The following is a 17,510-nucleotide window of genomic DNA, read 5'->3' as shown; positions in this document are numbered from 1 at the left end:
TGTTGGCTAAATAGTCCTGATTTTTTTTTTTTAAGATTTAGTTGACTGTTTTTATCATGTTAATTTGGAAATGTTATAGTGACTACTTATTGTGAATAATGCTGGTTTGGATATGATTTTCCAGGAAAACTGGTCAACACATCTTAAACACCAGTGTGAAAACAGATTCATGCTATCATGTTAGCAAAATTACACCTGTTTCTGCATTTCTTTAAGGAAATACCAGATTGTAATCATAGGAAAGGGGAGGAGAATATAAATATTAACATAGAATTTAGGGTGGAGTTAGGCAAGGATGACTTCTGAATATCTAATTTACACTGTCATGTAAGTCTTTTTGCCCAGTGGAGGAGGATGCTGAGGCAAATCTCCTGGAAAAATGGAAGGAAGTGAGAGGTCACTGGTCCACTAGTAACCTTTATGGGAAGGACTGGGTTTCTTAATCTTATCAAACTCGAGAAACATGCATTATCTTCATATGTCACTGAAATAATAACTACACCCTCTTTCTCTCTTCCTAATATTCTATTTTTAACCAGGAAAACGAGAGTGCTAATATAAGCACCTACATCTGATTTTTAACTGCCTGGAAGTTTCCTTGAGACTGTGGACTTTTAAGTACTCAGGCTTTAAAAACAGGGCTTTTAACACTGAACCGAGAAATCCATACCATACTCTCACCATTAGAGAAATGTAACTCTTAAAACTCAAGACACAGGGCACCTGGATGTCTCAGTAGAGCATAGGACCATTAATCTCAGTGTCATGAGTTTGAGCCCCACGTTCGGTGTGGAGCCCACTTAAAAATAAATAATTAATTAATTTTTAAAAACTCGAGAAACATGCATTATCTTCATATGTCACTGAAATAATAACTACACCCTCTATTAACACAGGTAAATTGAGAAGTTTAAGAAAATTGTCCTGAATTTGGCATATTGGTAATAACTTGCCAGATCTAATAGGTCTACTGCCTGAAAGCAGTCTAAATTTCAAATACATCCTTTAAATATTTTGTAGGAAGTCTTGGAGAATTGCAATTAAAATGTGTCTGTGTGTACCTATATATAGTCTCTGTAGATGTTTCTTCAACCACTTTATCAATGCTCTATTTTTGTCATATTCCAATCTAAATATAGTTCCCAAACTGTAAAAATATGCCATATTACCTCGTGTTAAATTTGTATTTTAACCAAGAAGAATTATGTACACATTTCAACCATCCTCCTGACACTGGTAAAAGGATTCAAAGATACCAAACTAGATTAAAATAGATAGCAAGAAGCACAAGTCAAACACTGAGACATACCTGGATCCATGAGGTGAATATTTATAAAGGGAAGCCAATATAAAGATCATCATTTTCAGTGTGATTTCTTAAGTCAGTTTTATTGGCAGATTCATAAAACTGATCATCCTCACCATTTTTTTTCATTAAAACATCAAAATACACTTCACTCTACCATGTTCTTAATCTTATCAAACTTCGAATATACATACCAGTGACTGCTTGCTTATTCCTTCTCTTTCTCTCCATTACTTAATTCAATTCCAAATTGCAAGAAGTATTCATTATTTTTTACTAGAATGTGCGGTCAAGGGTCCCACCTGTAGCATTACCTTAACTCATCCAGAACATATCTTTACTTACCATGGTGGCTGCACATGGCCCTATCTGCATGGTTATGTTAAATTACAGTAGGGAAAAAATTCAAATTCTGTAGGCACCACTGATGCCTTTTCAAGCATTGGGATAGACCTATATAACATTCACAGTACTTTCATCTACATCAAAATTTCTATAACTTGATGGTCCTAGTAAAGTACAAAGCAATTATAGAAATTTTACATAGAATAAAACTTCCAAGTATATATATATATATGTCAAATCCCATAACAAGATACTGCCTAATAGATTTAATCTGATTTAGTTAATGTCTATTTGAAATACTCTGGCTTTGTTCAGGTCAGGGAGATCTTTTGTTGTAGAGAAATGTTGGTTGTAAAGATTTTGGTTGTAGGGATTTTGCCACACACTCTTGGAGGAGTAGAAATGGTGTCATTACCACAATGAAAACACATGCAATTCACAAATTAGTAGGGAAACACAATGATTGCTAAAGTTATACTGGTAGATTAGTATAGTATATTAAATGAATATAGTCTTTTGCTAACAACGATTTAATTATGAGTCAAAATCATAATTAAGGGATGTAAAGAAAATGAGAACTGGAGACCTGTTGGCTGCCCATTTTTTTGCCCATTTTTTTTCTAATAATTTTTTCTTTATTCATTTTGATCATTCATTAGATTTCTTTTACTCAGCAAACTACTGGTAATCTGTTCTTTTTTCTTTCTTTTTTCCTTCTTAATCAAAGCATGGGGTTTAATGATTGTGTCACATCTTTATTGATTCGTGTGTGTGTGCGTGTGTGTGTATTATTATGTCTTTTTATGAATATAGGCTCTTCAAGGGAAGTGTCACATTTTTGGTGGGAGTGAATATTTGACACCTGCCATGAGCCAGCCTCTTACATAACTGATTTAACTAGTTTTTGTTCTCCACATTTATAGATGTGGAAAACAATATCAGAGAGGACGTGTAATTTGACCAAAGTTATCCGGTTAGTAACTATGAGAGTTGAGACCTACATCCATGTTTTTACCACTACCTTTTTCATCCCACAAATGTGTATCCAGGCACAAAGAAAGCATTTAGTGTTTTCCTGGTTGAGTAAATGATTGCAGGAGGAAAAAAATGTTCTCTTCTCAAAGTGTCAGTTATGTTATAAACCGAATCACCAACTTCCAAGGCAGATTCAGAGTGGTATTTCTTATGTGGAGTCACAGGAAATGAGCTGACTCAGAGAGAAACTTGGATTTAGGTCCCTGCCCTGTCTCTAATTCGTGTGTGTGTGACTCGGGGTAAGTCACCTGACTTCTCTGGTCTTTGGTTTCTCATCTGTAGAATGTTCTCACTGAGGGTCACTTCATAAACTATTGCTTTAAATAAATTTGGGAACTTAATAAATATTATTGAGACTAATGATTATTTGAAGTATCCAAAGAGTGAAAGATGTGTTTGATACTGCCAAGTTCTCTTGATTGGCTAATAGGCATTGATAATTCATAAACTGCACCTGTTAATATTTCTATTCTCAACCTAAATATTTAGAGCTGGGGGAATTTTTTATTCGTAGGGACTTGGATAAAGCCATCCAACTAAACTGAGAATGAACACAAGTCCAGTTTATTACTACTTGTAATTTGTTGTGAAGCATATTTATACTTAATGTTTCTTTCGTAACCATGGAAAGCACTAAAAGTAATAAAAAGTGAACCTGAAAAGCTAAATGAAAACTAATATCAATATTATATATTATTATTTTAGAATCATAGTTTTATTATTTATTCACAAATTTGGTATTTAAATAAAATCCCAGCAAAAATCAAGTTCTTTTTGTTGCACTATAGTAAATATCTGGATATGTATAGCTTTATATATAACACATATATATATTATATGATTATATATATGCATATACGGGCAGAAATCCTATAAGATGGTTATGTACTGAATATCCATAATGAAATCTATAAATTTTATTGTAAGAGAACAATGTTAAGGGAGTGTGAGTGATAATACTAAATATTTATTTCCATTTTACTACTATATTTTATCTCTTCTAAAATGCATATTTTTTGACATTTTAAACATCTTAAATAAGGATGTATCTTCTAATGAATAGTGTGTCATAATAAACTCTCTGGAGCAATTTTTTTCATTGCTTAGTGATTTATGAAATACAGATATATATTCAAATGAATTGTGTCTTAGATTTGATGTAATACAGTTAATCATAAATACTATTTTAAAGTTGATCTGCCATACACACACACACACACAAACACATATACGCCTGCAGAGACTTTTACCAAAATTGTGAAATTGATTTTTTGGTAAAATATCAAGGCAGGACAATAGAGGCTTTATTTATTTGATCATGACAAGGAATCATGATTGAAATGATAGAAATCATCGAGAAATCAGAGACTCCTAGGTATTTAGGTCTTCTGCTTCAGTTTTCAGATCTCCTCATCCCCAACTAAGAAAATATATGAAGACTCATGAAAAATTTTAAAAAGAAGGTTAAAAAGCATCAGCTAAAATCTTTAGCAGATTAGTATGTAGTGATTTCTCGGTCTCTTTCTTAGTTGACTCTGTGTTATATTCTATAAGCGAAACACATTTTAAGAAAGGAGAAATTCTTCCAAAAACATCCATTTAAACTGACTTCTCTGAGTGGGTGTCTAAAAGATTTCCAGGCCACAGAGCCTCACTCCATTGCTCGGTTCTCACCTACGTTTCAGGAGACCACTAAAGTCAAGTTCCCCTGCATCGTCTTGACCATCGCCACTGTCATTAACAAAAGAAAAGCAAATCTGGGTTTAATGCTGAGACATATACACAAGAGTTTCCCCCACACACTCTGCATATAACATATATGCAATTTTGTACTGGCACGCAAGTCATGGGACTAAATCAACACAAACTATTTCTTTTCACACAAGTGACATTTTAAGTTTTGGAGTATGTACTTGTGGAAAAGTAAATGTGAGGAGCTTGTGTTACTCTACGATTTCAGAAGACACATTTTTGTAGATTGCATATATAAAACTGCTTGGATTTGTGTTAAAACAGAGTAACACAAATGCACTTAAGCCAAGCAACACAAAGTACTTTGTTTTTCCAAGTTGGGGGCTCTAGAAACCTACCTATGTAAAAAGCAAAGGACTTTTGCTGATCTCTGTTATTCAGGTCAGAGATTGGCTTGGAGGACGAAGTATACCAGTGTCAAATATATAAGTACAAAGCTTATATTCAAAGGTAACTTCTTTGTGTCCATCAGTAGTTGAATCAGATAATGTGATACCAACATAACATAAAAATGGAGCTAGTGCAGAGCTTTTTAAAAGATGCATTCCTGCCTGTTTTGAAGGGATTTCATTACAAGCTCTTCATTCTCGTGTTAATATTTATACCTTTTAAAATGTATTTTTCAAAAATTTGTCTTTGAATTATTGATGAGCCCTTTACTGGGAGTACTTTCCTATTGAGAAATGCATCTTAAATTAGGCATGTAGCCACCTTCATGATTTCATATAAACTCTAAATAGAAGCTATGGAGCTGACATTTCAATGGCACTACATGTTTACTTACATGTTTAATTTTGTTTCCTGCTCTTTACAAATGTTAGTTATGGTTTCTAAGAAAAGAGTCTGCGGGTTTAAAAACAGTGTGTATAACACGTAAGTTATAAGAATTAAACTCGGGCGCCTGGGTGGCTCAGTTGGTTAAGCGACTGCCTTCGGCTCAGGTCATGATCCTGGAGTCCCTGGATCGAGTCCTGCATCGGGCTCCCTGCTTGGCAGGGAGCCTGCTTCTGCCTCTGACCCTCCCCCCTCTCATGTGCTCTCTCTCTCTCATTCTCTCTGTCTCAAATAAATAAATAAAATCTTTAAAAAAAAAAAAAGAATTAAACTCAAATAATGTGTTTTCAAAATTTCTTTAATAGCAGGTATTTAGAGAAGACCTTTTGAAGTAAACCCATTTCTATTCTTTTAAAGCACAAAACTTAGTAGATTACATCTCCCTCTCTTAGAATATGCTTGTACATTGGATGAGCATACTTTTGGACCCTTTGTATTTGCTGAACATGGGGTGAAGGGAAGGTGGAAGGAAAGTTATAGGAATTAAGGTTATGACTTACAAAAATCAATTGATTGATCAGGTAATATTACATATATTTTTAAGCAATTAAACTTTTCATTTATTCATAATTTAGGAGAGAAATATGCCTTTTATTAACAGACTAAATCATTGCTTTATAATAGTTTGGGATGACTTTCCTTATTCAACAAAACTAAGTAGATTCAGTCTTAAGAAGAACAAAATATCTGTTCTCATTAATGAACTTATATTATGGAGAAATTAAGTGCAGAGAGTAAAATAATGTCAGGAAGGGGCTAGTTACATTTCTCATAGTCTAGAAAATTTTTTTCATTTTTCTTCCTTGTTCCCCTACCCCTTTTTTTTTCAACTTAGGCAATTGCAAAATAAATCAAATAGGTATCTATATTTTGTATTTCTGTAGTGTTCTTTATTCTGGCAGACTCAGTGGTCTTTCATTTAGTAATCCAATATTTAAATAGCGCTAACTTCAGTAAATAGCTACTTAATTGTGGTTTTCTGGACACATGGTTAAATAACTCTATAAATAATTTCTAGATGAAAAGCAATATAAATAAAAGTTTTCTGACATTACTTAACGGATGCTATATTATTATATATCTTTCTTGGCCAGACGGTAAAAAATAATGCAATTAAGGAAAAGCCACATATGAAGACATTAAGAGTATGTTTTTATAAGGCAACTGTGAAACCTGAAAAAAATGGGAGCTTCACTATGACAAGAATATTCTAAAAAATGATCAGTATATGCTTGATTTGACATTAAACTTATGGCTTTTCTAGAACACTAACTTTTGTGTACAGAGTATGTTTGACTATAGTGAAGAGGTGCTCTCTCTGGAATATACAGTGTGGAGGAAGGGAATGTGTGCTTTGAAAACTCTCCACTTGCACATTATACAAAAGCTACCTAGATTCCCCTTTTGAAGTTACCTTCTCTTGAAAGCAGATCTGATGTCAATGTTTGGAGTAGTGCCGGTAGATTCTTTGAAAGGAAAGAAAACAACAAAATAAATACCCATTAAGTAGGCAATTTTGTGCTCAGTTCCTTTCCAGGCTGTGGGGATTCTTTGGATGGAAGGAACGCCGGGTGAAGGGAGCGAGGGGATGGCTGTCCTCTTGGATGGCTGAGCCGCTGAGGTCTCATACCTCATCCTCCCTTACACAGAATCAATGTGGGGACTGCAGGAGTTACCATATCCAGTTGTCACTCCACCTGCCTTCCCACTAGAATCATCTGAAGAACTTAAAAAAAATCAGCTTCTTGATCTCCTTGTTGGAGATTTTGATTCACCAGATCAGCTACGGGCACCAAGAAATCAATATTCTTCAAAAGCCCTTCAGGTGATTCTCAGAGATGCCTGGTCAGGTTGAAGAGGCACTGCTCAGCACCATATTCCCACTCAATTCAGAAATCTCTACAGTACCTCCATGATCACCCAGCCTTTATCTGACATCTCTTGAGATGGGGCTCTCACTCACACCTTTCCCAGGCTGTTTACAGAGCCTTAATGAAAGAGCGCTCATACTAAAGTTAAGACCAAAAAATCACCTCCTCATAATTCCTACCTTTAGATTCTAATTTGTCTGAAACACTTTTGTGTGACAGCACTTCCCATATTTATGAGTTGTGTATGTCTCGCCTGCTTCACATTCAGCTGACTAGGGTGTGGTTTCTGTGTTCTTCATCCTCCTGGGTACGGTACTCCAGAAGAGATCCAGGTTGATGTGTGGTGGCCATGGCCAAAGACATTACTCCAAATGTGGAACAAGTAGCATGTTGCAGAGAGTAGTGTTATTTCCTAAACCTAGGTCCTATACAAACCACTTGTAATAGCCCAGGATTAAATTATATCAGTTTTGTTTCTTGTACGTTTATCAGATTCACCTTAAGTTTATGATCTTTGCTGCCAAGTCAACTTTCTCTTTGTATACTTATAGAAGTGTTTCTCCCCCTCCCCAATCTACATGTACACCTTTACATTTACTTCTATTAAATTCACTCTGGACAGTACACAGCACGTATGGATGGAGAACTTCCCCATCTGACATTAGTCCTTATAAGAGAAATCCTCCCTTCCACCTGGATATCCTGACATCCTTGTCCCATATGAAATTATTCCCAAACTGGGGTGGAAATAAGTGGACCCAATGAAACAGGCATGTTCAGTAGAAGAAAAAATGGCACCAGCCCTTATTTCGGAGATTGAAGGAATATAGGTAGCATGGAGAAGAGATACTTAACAGTAAAATCCCTGAAATTCCACTTTAAAATCACTTCATAACAATTTAACTCAGCAGGCTTCCTGAGGCTACCACAATCAGAAATACCCAGTTTGAAAGAAAACTTTATTTTCAAAATCTCATAGTATTAAATGACCTTCTTCTCCTCTATCCCCTCACACACCATGAAAAACAGTCACATCTATCCAGACAAGAAAACTCTCTTACCGTGTACTTCAAGATCGAATGTGCAGCTGTCAAACTTATCCTTATAGGTGACCTCACACCTGTAGTTTCCTGCATAGTTCTCTTTGGCCTTGATGATCTGCATCTCGAATGTGTACATCTGCAATGAAAACGCATCAGGCACATTTCAGCCCCACCTTGCCGACAGAAAGAAGCTATCACATTTTGATGATTTTCAAAATTCCTCAGCATTGGCTTAAATTTGTGTCTACATCTGGGCATTCCAGCCCAGCATTCTCAGCATAGGAGGCGTCAATGTGCTTCCCAGCTCCTGGGTACAGCAGGGCAACCATGCTTGAGTGTAGACACCAGGAATGGTAATTCTAGAGAGTTTTCTGGAACTGAAATCGCTCAAAGCTGAACCTGAAAATGACCTTTTCTCCACACAGAAGAAACGACCTAGCCAAGCCCCTGTGCCAGGAGTTAAGGGCCATACCCGAGTTTGCCTTTCAAAGGTTTCCTTCAGCTGGAGGTGCTTCCCAGCTTTGCTGGCCAGGTCCATCCATTTCCCTTTGAACCATTTGATGGTGGGTTTTCTAAGAAGATCTTCAGCCTTGACTTTGGCTATAAAGGTGATATTTTCACCTAGAAAAAAAACACAAGTGATACAGACTGTGGCTTAAAAATTGCTATTTGTTTTGAAAGGAGTTACAGAGGATTGCACTGTATAGACTATGATGTGCCTAGTGCCCCTGGAGTTGTGCCCTGAATTTTTTCTGCATGCCCTAGGAGTCCTTGGGATACTCCAGCTTGTTCTGCTTTTGAAGTTTATGAGGCAGAAAAGGAGAAATGGGTTACTCAGTGGAAATAGTTTCTGTTTGACTTTGTCATATATACATGAAATAAAAATAGAAAACCTCACAAATGTATGGATTTTTTTTTCTATCCTTATTAGGTAGGATGATGGGAAGTCTAGACTTACATGACTAACTGTGACTAAACAAAACTAATCTTTTTTAAATCAACCTGCCTATCTGTTTGTATTGACTGACTGGACCCTAAGGACACCAAAACTCTAGCCCAGCACTTTGGTGTCTTCCAGAAACACAAGGGAGCAAATATTTCCATCTACCTGCAGTGTGCTTCTATATTCTAGACCTGAAAGAAGTAATTTTAGAATATAGTCAGTCAGCTTTGTGCTCATTTGTTCTGATCACAATATATTCCTTATAAAAATTTATTTCACAGGGTACCTGGGTGGCTCAGTTGGTTAAGCATCTACCTTTGGCTCAGGTCATGATCCCAGGGTCCTGGGATCGAGCCCCCCCAATAGGCTCCCTGCTCAGCGGGGAGCCTGCCTCTCCCTCTCCTTCTGCTGCTCCCCCTGCTTGTGCTCTCTCTGTGTCAGATAAATAAATAAATTTTTTAAAAAAATTTATTTGCCAAAATTCCTGGACCTTCAAGTCCTCTCTAACTTACCACCCTGTTTATTTCCTTCATGGCACTTGGCTTTTGTGATTATCTGTTTGTTTAATTTCTTGTTGTCTGTTCCTCCCATTAAGACTGTAAGTTCTGAATGCTCACATGCTATACTCAGTGTTCAGCACAGTGCCTAAAACAGGGTGTGTAATCAATATTTTTTTAATTAATAGCTCCAAAGTTGAACCCCTGTCCCACTAGTTTCCTCTGAGATACTACACGTTATCATACAGTGTGTACACAGATTTGTAATCATCTTATGGAATGAGCATGTCATAATGACAGCAAACACTGCCTCAGAGCTTTAAGATATGCCAGGTGCTGTTCAAAGTACTTCACAGGTAGGATCTCAATTTTACAGATGAGTAAACTGATTTGAACTCAACCTGGCTCCAGGGTCCAGGCACTCAACTACTATGTGCTAAAGGTTCCTGAAGTGATAGCTGTCACTCTCCTTTTCAGGTTATAAAAAGCAGGATTTAGTATGTAAATACAATAGAATAGTATTCAGCCATAAAAAGGAATGAGGTACCGACTCATGCTACAACTTGGAGGGACCTCGAAAACATTATGCTAAGGGAAAGGAGCCAGACTCAAAAGTCATATATTGTGTGATTCCATTTACCAAATATACAGAATAGGGAAATCCATAGAGACAAAGCAGATTAGTGATTGTCAAGGGTTGGGAGGGGAGAATGGGGAGTAATGGCGTAGCGGGGGTACATGGTTTCTGTTTGGGGTGATGAAAATGTTTGGGGACTAGATAGAGGTGGCGGTTGCACAACACTAATAACCACTGGTTGTTCACTTTAAAATGGTAAAGTTTATGCCATGTGAATTTCACTTCCATTTAAAAAGAAAAGCAAGACTTAATGCTTGGCGCTCACCAACTTTCACTGATCCCGTTTGAGGCTTTTCCACGAACAGGGTGGACAGCTGGGAATTGGCATTCTGCTTGTCTTGTTCCTCCGCAGCAGGTGATTCACCAAGAGACCATTCTAATGAGCAGAAAGGAGGAAAAGGATGATTTCAGGACCAAGTTCTTCTTAAGCAGACTTACCTGGGTTTGTTGTTCTCGTCAACGCTGAAGCTTTCCTTTGTCTAATAAACCTGGATAAATATAACATCATTCTCTCCATCCATCTCCCCTGCAGCCATCAGTAGAGAGTGACAGATTCCCATTCTTACAGGGATGCCTCTTTCATGATGGGATAAAGAACATTTTCTATTCCTAGAAATAGTAGAACTGTCCAGGTAGATTGTTACTCTGAGTTTGTTGCCAGCCATGGTTTCTTTGTTTTCCCATTCTGTCTGTCCCCTAACAGATAAACAAAGTGGGAAGTATATTAAGGCAGTACAATGTCATATTAGGTAAATGACTATAGCGTGCCACATCTATACAACAACAGAACTGGAAAAGACTAAAGGAATAAGTCAGTTTGCTGATCAACTGGGAAGGGTCAGACAGCCAAACCTGGCCTGGTATTTCTAGATTCCTTGCTGTTATATTATTGGATGATTCCATTAGGGTTGTATAAATAAGGCCATAGTTCGACAATTAAGTAATGGATCATGACCTGCAGGCACAAATTTCAAGGACACTAAGGTGCATCCTGCAAGAGGGGAGAAACAGAAAAAGAAAAATCAACCCTTTGAGGTTTTCTGTGAAGAGAGAGAAGCTGAAAGTGAAGTTTATTTTCATTGTCTAGGTTGCACTCCAGGTGCTTAGTTGGTATTAATCAGCAGTCAACTTCAGTGAGGAGGGCAGAAGAGAGAACTGTAGACATTCCCTCTGTCTCCAAGAGCTAAACGTAGAGAAGTTCAGTTTCAGCCACTTAGTAACTGGGAAAAAAATGCATGGGTGCCAGCTCTCTGTTAATGTTTCTTGAAAAGAAGGAAAATCCATTTAGTTATTTTAGTTTATGTATCAATCATGCTGTCCATGGAGATTATCATTTTCACAATGAAGTTATACAATGTAGTCACATGATTATGTGTGAGCGGGGGAGGGGCTGGGGTATGTGTATGTGAAATTCATAGTAATAATGAATTTGTAACACGAAGACAGGAGCGTGTATTGTTTTTCCTTTTTATACCTACAAGTACCTGCAAAAGTGCCTGGCCCATAAGGCCCACAGTAGGATTGTAGTAGGCCCTAAACACAAATTTGTTGAATGAATTGTAGTGATTGCTGACAAGATGCATTTGGAGGCTTTTAGAAAATCTAAAAAAGTTCTATGGAAATGTGAATTATTCTCTAACTTTAGCACATCCCCAAAGTGGAGATTTTCAGTTTCTTAATCTCCGTGTACTTGCTCATGTTAAAAAAGATAGTTATAATAACCACAAATGTGTGGTATATGTGGTTAAGTTCCTGTATTTGTGTGTGTCATGCAAAATTAATTATTTCTCAATACATTAGTTTTCTTGTAAGAGGATACATAATGAGAGAGTGCTAAAAAAAAAAAAAGCTACAAACCGAATAAAACAAAGATTAGTATCAAAACAGCTTCAAGAAATGAGGTCATTAGTGACTATATTAGGATGGGGTCGGGCGCCTTACTCCAGGCGAGTGCTCACCTGAATCTTTTCTTTCGAGGGCCCGACTACCCATACCTGAAAGGAAAGCGTGATTTGGATGATACAAGGGCAAGGAGTGAAAATGGAGAGCTGACTTCAACCTTCCTGGATTCCCCCAAACCCCGTCTCCCCTCATGATGGGGAGAAAGAACTAGAGTCAGCTTGGGTGGAAAATCAGTAGAGCTTCAACTATGAAAGCATCTATAAAAAGTATGTGTCTTATTTAAGAAACAATAATAAAGTAAAAGAATTCAAATGTCTAAAGAACAGGGGATAATGGCATATAGCTAGAAATAGGAGACAAACATTTTTGCCCCTAAAATTTATATCCAAGATTTACTAATCTTATTTATTTCACAAAGAAATTCTCCTTTTGTTAAAAAAAAAAATCACCATTAAAGCCAAGGTTTTCCCTCCTGGCAGGGGCAGAACCTGGTGCCCCTGTTCTGCACACTGTCTTATCAAGTTTCTCTGCCTTTTCTTTTTCTTTACTGTCAGTTAACAATAATTAAATTTGGGGTAAGTGGTTGGAATCATCCTAACCTGGAGGCAGGGCGCTAGGCGGGGAGGCTTCCTCTTCATCTGAAACAAGAAATAGAAATAAAAAGTCAAGAAGAAAAGGACTTTGTTCTGAGTAGCCTGCAAAAAGAGAAAGCTGAGAAGAGAAGAAAACACACAAAACACTTTGAACTGATAAGTAAGCCTTAGAAGACTCAGTACCTGAAAGATTAAACTCAGTATTTCAGACCAAAGAGAAAAATAAGTAAGTAAATGGGTGAGAGAATAGAGAAATCCAATGAAAGTGTAAATTGAGAAATGAAACTCTGTGCAAATGTCTCATGTAACTGTACATTAGGAAAAAAATTAATGCTAAAAACCAAACCTTGACAAAGTCAACAATAGAGGTGTTTTCAAGTTCTTATTTTGTAACTAAAGTCAGTGTCAGACATAATTCATATACCACAGTCATTTGGACATAGACATAAAAAAACATAAATGAATGAGAACTCATTCTCCCCTGCCCCTGAAAACCTTGTGATTAATTCCCCTTTTTATATTTAGGAGACAAAAAGCAACATTGACTACATTAACTAAGATAAATAAATTTGTCATACTTGCTAAATTTACCAATATTCATTTTAGGAACTTTGAGAGCATTTTCCCATGATTATATTGGTGTTGGCCAATGCTGTATACTTTTTTAATCTTTATGAATGCAGGTTTGTAAAATTCAAAATATGCCTTACAGTATTTTTGTGCAGAGGAACTGAATATTCTGTTTCCAAAATGTCTGAATTGCAAAGTGTCTTTACAATTTTAGATGCTTAAATAGGCATTTGGTGTTATCTGAATCTCTGCCCCTCGTTTCCCAAAGCATAAAAATTAATCTCTGTACTTAAAATACTAGAGTAGTTGTGAATTTCAAAGCACAAACCTATATGACTATATAAAATAGGATACATATGCACACAGCTGTTAATTTTAAAGTGCTTTAAAAAATTCCCGACAAGAGGTAAAATAGCACATTTTTATATAAGCTATTAGAATAGTTACTACAAAGATTATTTACTAGCCTGAAATTTCTTTTCTAAAAATGCCACCCAGGAATATGTTTTATTACTTTTTAACAAAATAACGAATGTAATATGTAAAGAAACTTAATGTCATTATCTTTGAAATCTAAGAGGGGATTCACTGAACACTGTGGGATTTAGGATTCTTCAAAGGAAACTCTCTGGGGTCAAGGAAGCTTGGAAAATGCTAAACTAAATAAAATTAAACGCATGTATTTTGCTGTATTGTATGGGTGTGCACTTACTGAAGGGAATCACGAAGACTGCCTTGTGCTAATGGGCACTGACATTGAGGGGTAGAGACAAAAAATGATCCAGCAGTTAGCCTTTCCCAAACTTCGTTCATTTTTCAATCCTTTTCTCCTGGAACATCCACTAACATTCCACAAAACTGTGCATTTGGGGAAGTATAGGTATGTCTGAGCTATTCCAGAACCCTGTTAAATAATCACAATTTGGGGCACCTGGGTGGCTCAGATGGTTAAGCATCTGCCTTCGGCTCAGGTCATGATCCCAGGATCCTGGGATCTAGTCCTGCATCAGGCTCTCTGCTCCTTGGGGGGCCTGCTTCTCCCTCTGCCTCTCTCTGTCTATCTCTCATGAACAAATAAAATGTTTAAAAAAAAATAATCACAATTTTACATAACCAAAAATATCTTGAGATTTTTCTATATTATTTGCCATGCATTTAATTCAGTGTTTAATATTTTATTCTTTTAACCTATTCAGAGACTTTTATTTACTGAAATATGTAAAGAATCTTGATTTAAAGTCCTGTCAAAATTCTTGAAAATAAGTTTTAAACCTCAAGCAAATCCAAAAAAGGAGCTTCTTTATTATATGTAAAGTAGAAGCTAGAACCATTTTGAGTCAAATGATCACTTCATTTTAGGCGGGTTTTGTGGTTGCTTGTTTGCTTTGTGCAGTGCGCATGGTGAATTGAGTTAATCGTTTGGAATGCAAAATGACTGAAAAAAGAGTATTTACATACTTTCATAAAACTAATATGAAAGAAGAATCCACTTGTTAGGCAAAAATTTGATAGGTGAGTAGTTTCGAAGTCCACTAAATGATGGAGGGAGGTGAGCAGGGGGATTGCCTAGATGGGTGATGGGCATTAAGGAGAGCACTTACTGTGATGAGCACTGGGTGTTAGATGGAAGTGATGAATCACTAAATCCTACTCTTCAAACCAGTATTACCCTATATGTTAACTAACTAGAATTTAAATAAAAACTCGAAACAAACAAAAAAAACCTTTTGGAGGGACATGCCCAATTATTTTAGACTATTAATGCACCACGTATTAAGGCAGTGCTTCAAGGTATCATGAAATGATACTCTGGATGATCCAACATTACTTCCAAACAGCAATTACTTCTCAATTGGCGATTCATTGTGCGTATATTTTCAGATATACTGAAGTGCTAGAAAATATAATTGACCAGGGGCAAAGTTTTTGATTCCCTTTCAAAAGTAGCTTTGGTCCTGGCGTCCCATTAGATTGGGAAATGTAGTTAAGATGTTGGATCCTGACCTTAAATTCTTGAAAAGTTGCCTGCTTGAATTTGGTTGATTTGGATGAGAATGAAAGGTCTAATTGTTCTTATTTACTGTGGGAAAACAGGTTCTACTGCTAGAAGGGAAACCAAATATCCAACTCTTCTGGGTTGTGCCTAATTCAACAACACATATATGAAAGGCATGGCATCATACAAAGAATATTTTCAAACAAAACAAAAAATACAATATGTAAGTCATATTTTCTTTTTTTCTATTTCCAAGTGACTATCATGATGATGAAAAACATCTGTTTTTGGATCCTTAGTATATAGCATATCTGAAGACCACAGACCAGAGCAGCAGACTCTCTCCCCTAGCTCATGGAAGGGAAATTTACCAAAGCAGAATTTTACTTCTTTAAGTAATGGGAAAATAGCAATTGTAAAACCATAAAAATGATTCTTGAAATAACTGAAGTTCCCAGAGAAGAAGGCCTGGAAAGTAGAGAAGAAACTCAGTCTCATATTACAAGCCTGGGATTTTAGGGGGGCATGCAGGAAATCTGGAATGCAGGGAGAAAACTGCAGAGACAGTAGAATATATAGATTATGATTCTACATACTCTCTTTGGCATAGAATAACTTCTACCTATGGTTGATTGAAGTTGCCTTCCTAAATTAATTTTAAGTCATACTAACTTGGGACAATTGGTCAGAGTTTTGAAAAGACCAAAAAGCACATAAAATTAAAATATATGTGACTCTCAACAAACCTCACTTAACTGCTGATATAATACCTTGTTTGATTGTGACCAAGTTCTGAATCCTCAAGCAGAGAAATCAGTTGTGGAAAACGTTGGCTCCCATGACCAAAATAACAACAGCGGCAACAACAACCATGTATGGAAGGCAACAGCATCAACAGCTAACATGAATTCATCATGTTTGGAGGCATTTGATTAATTTATCATAGTTTCTTAATGAAAAGGCTCATGCCTTCACACCTTGATGCTTCTAAAATCAGAATTCATCCCACAGTAAATACATATATTTGATGAGTTTTTTCTCCTCCAAATCTATTAAATCAATATTGCAACTTATAACGGCCGTGTCCCAGAATTGGAAAGTATGGTAATATTAGCTTTTAACAAAGATCATTACAAAAAAGTAATGTAATTAGAAAGCATAGAGAAAGTCTATGAGATGGTTGGTTTTCTGATACCTAAAGGTAAAATTGCACGAAAAAATTTTAGCATGTGAATAAAAAGCACCAGAATAATAAAGTTATTGCAGAAAAGGGATCTAAATGAAGAAAAAGAGTTTAATCATTTTTTTAATTTGAAGTTTTCATATCATTTAGGAGAAAGCTTGCTGGAACTTGTGCTGATTCACTTCCTCATCTGCCAACCACATTCACGCCAAATGAAAGATTCTTCATCTCAAGTTATGTGAGATCTTTAATATGCACAAGGTTCATTCACGATAGTTTATGTGGTAATATTAATGTTAATGCCTGGAAAAAGAAAGTAAGTCTTTATTCACTTGCAGTGATTACCGAAACCAAATATTTTTCTGGAAGAAAAATAAAAAGAGGTAGTAAATATCCCAGTTGAGCTTACCAAAATATAGACAGACTATAAACTATTAAGATGCAAAAACAAAAAAATTGTTTTTAAATGTCAGAAGTTAGGCATTAAAATGAATACTGCTCTTCAAAGTGGTCTCTGATTCTAATGTTCTGACACATCTGGAAGCACTCCCAAGACCAGTTTTGAACTTCCCTTAGGGCCAATTGTTAAGGTAGAGAAAAGACCCAATCTCATTACCCTGTGTTCACATGTACCAAGTTTGGCTGACTAAAGGAAGTATGATCCCACTTGATCACCCACATTATTCTCTACACATGGCCCTCCGTGACAATTGTCTGCTTTCAAAACTGTCCTCTGATGATGGTCGCTCTCCCCTCCAAAGCTCCCTAAAGTTGGTTTCAGGACCACAGGACCCAGCAGCCAGACCCGTGCCTGGCACAGAGCCAACACTTAGTGAAAACTTGCTGAATAAATGGACATTCGAATAAAAGACGGAACTTTGGTCCCCCTGAGAATATAGAAAAGAAGAACCGATACTTAGTACTCCATTGATTGCCACCTGTATTATTTGGAGGAATTCTAAGCCATGGCAGCATTGTTTTTATGAGGACGTTGCTTCCCAGT

The 17,510-nt window shown here is 36.5% G+C and overlaps 1 protein-coding gene across 4 annotated transcripts in view; it reads right to left on the bottom strand.

The window, feature by feature from the left end:
• The window catches only part of MYBPC1 (myosin binding protein C1), a 75,840-nt gene that overhangs the window by 35,656 nt on the left and 22,674 nt on the right, over positions 1-17,510 (bottom strand). For 2 of the 4 annotated variants that reach the window (XM_081822289.1, XM_081822290.1), the window contains exons 4-10: positions 12,765-12,803; positions 12,222-12,257; positions 10,529-10,639; positions 8,659-8,807; positions 8,205-8,322; positions 6,687-6,738; positions 4,361-4,417 (exon numbers count right to left, since the gene is read on the bottom strand). In XM_081822289.1, coding sequence (XP_081678415.1) covers positions 4,361-4,417; positions 6,687-6,738; positions 8,205-8,322; positions 8,659-8,807; positions 10,529-10,639; positions 12,222-12,257; positions 12,765-12,803 — 562 coding nt within the window. The remainder of the gene's footprint in view (positions 1-4,360; positions 4,418-6,686; positions 6,739-8,204; positions 8,323-8,658; positions 8,808-10,528; positions 10,640-12,221; positions 12,258-12,764; positions 12,804-17,510) is intronic. The other 2 variants (XM_081822291.1, XM_081822292.1) reach the window with 1 other exon arrangement.

This window comes from Leptonychotes weddellii, chromosome 5 (genome assembly GCF_054177405.1).
Source record: "Leptonychotes weddellii isolate Sample4059 chromosome 5, ASM5417740v2, whole genome shotgun sequence".
NCBI classification, from domain to species: domain Eukaryota; kingdom Metazoa; phylum Chordata; class Mammalia; order Carnivora; family Phocidae; genus Leptonychotes; species Leptonychotes weddellii.
The sequence above is the reverse complement of the archived record's forward strand: the minus strand, read 5'-3'. Positions and strand labels throughout refer to the sequence as shown.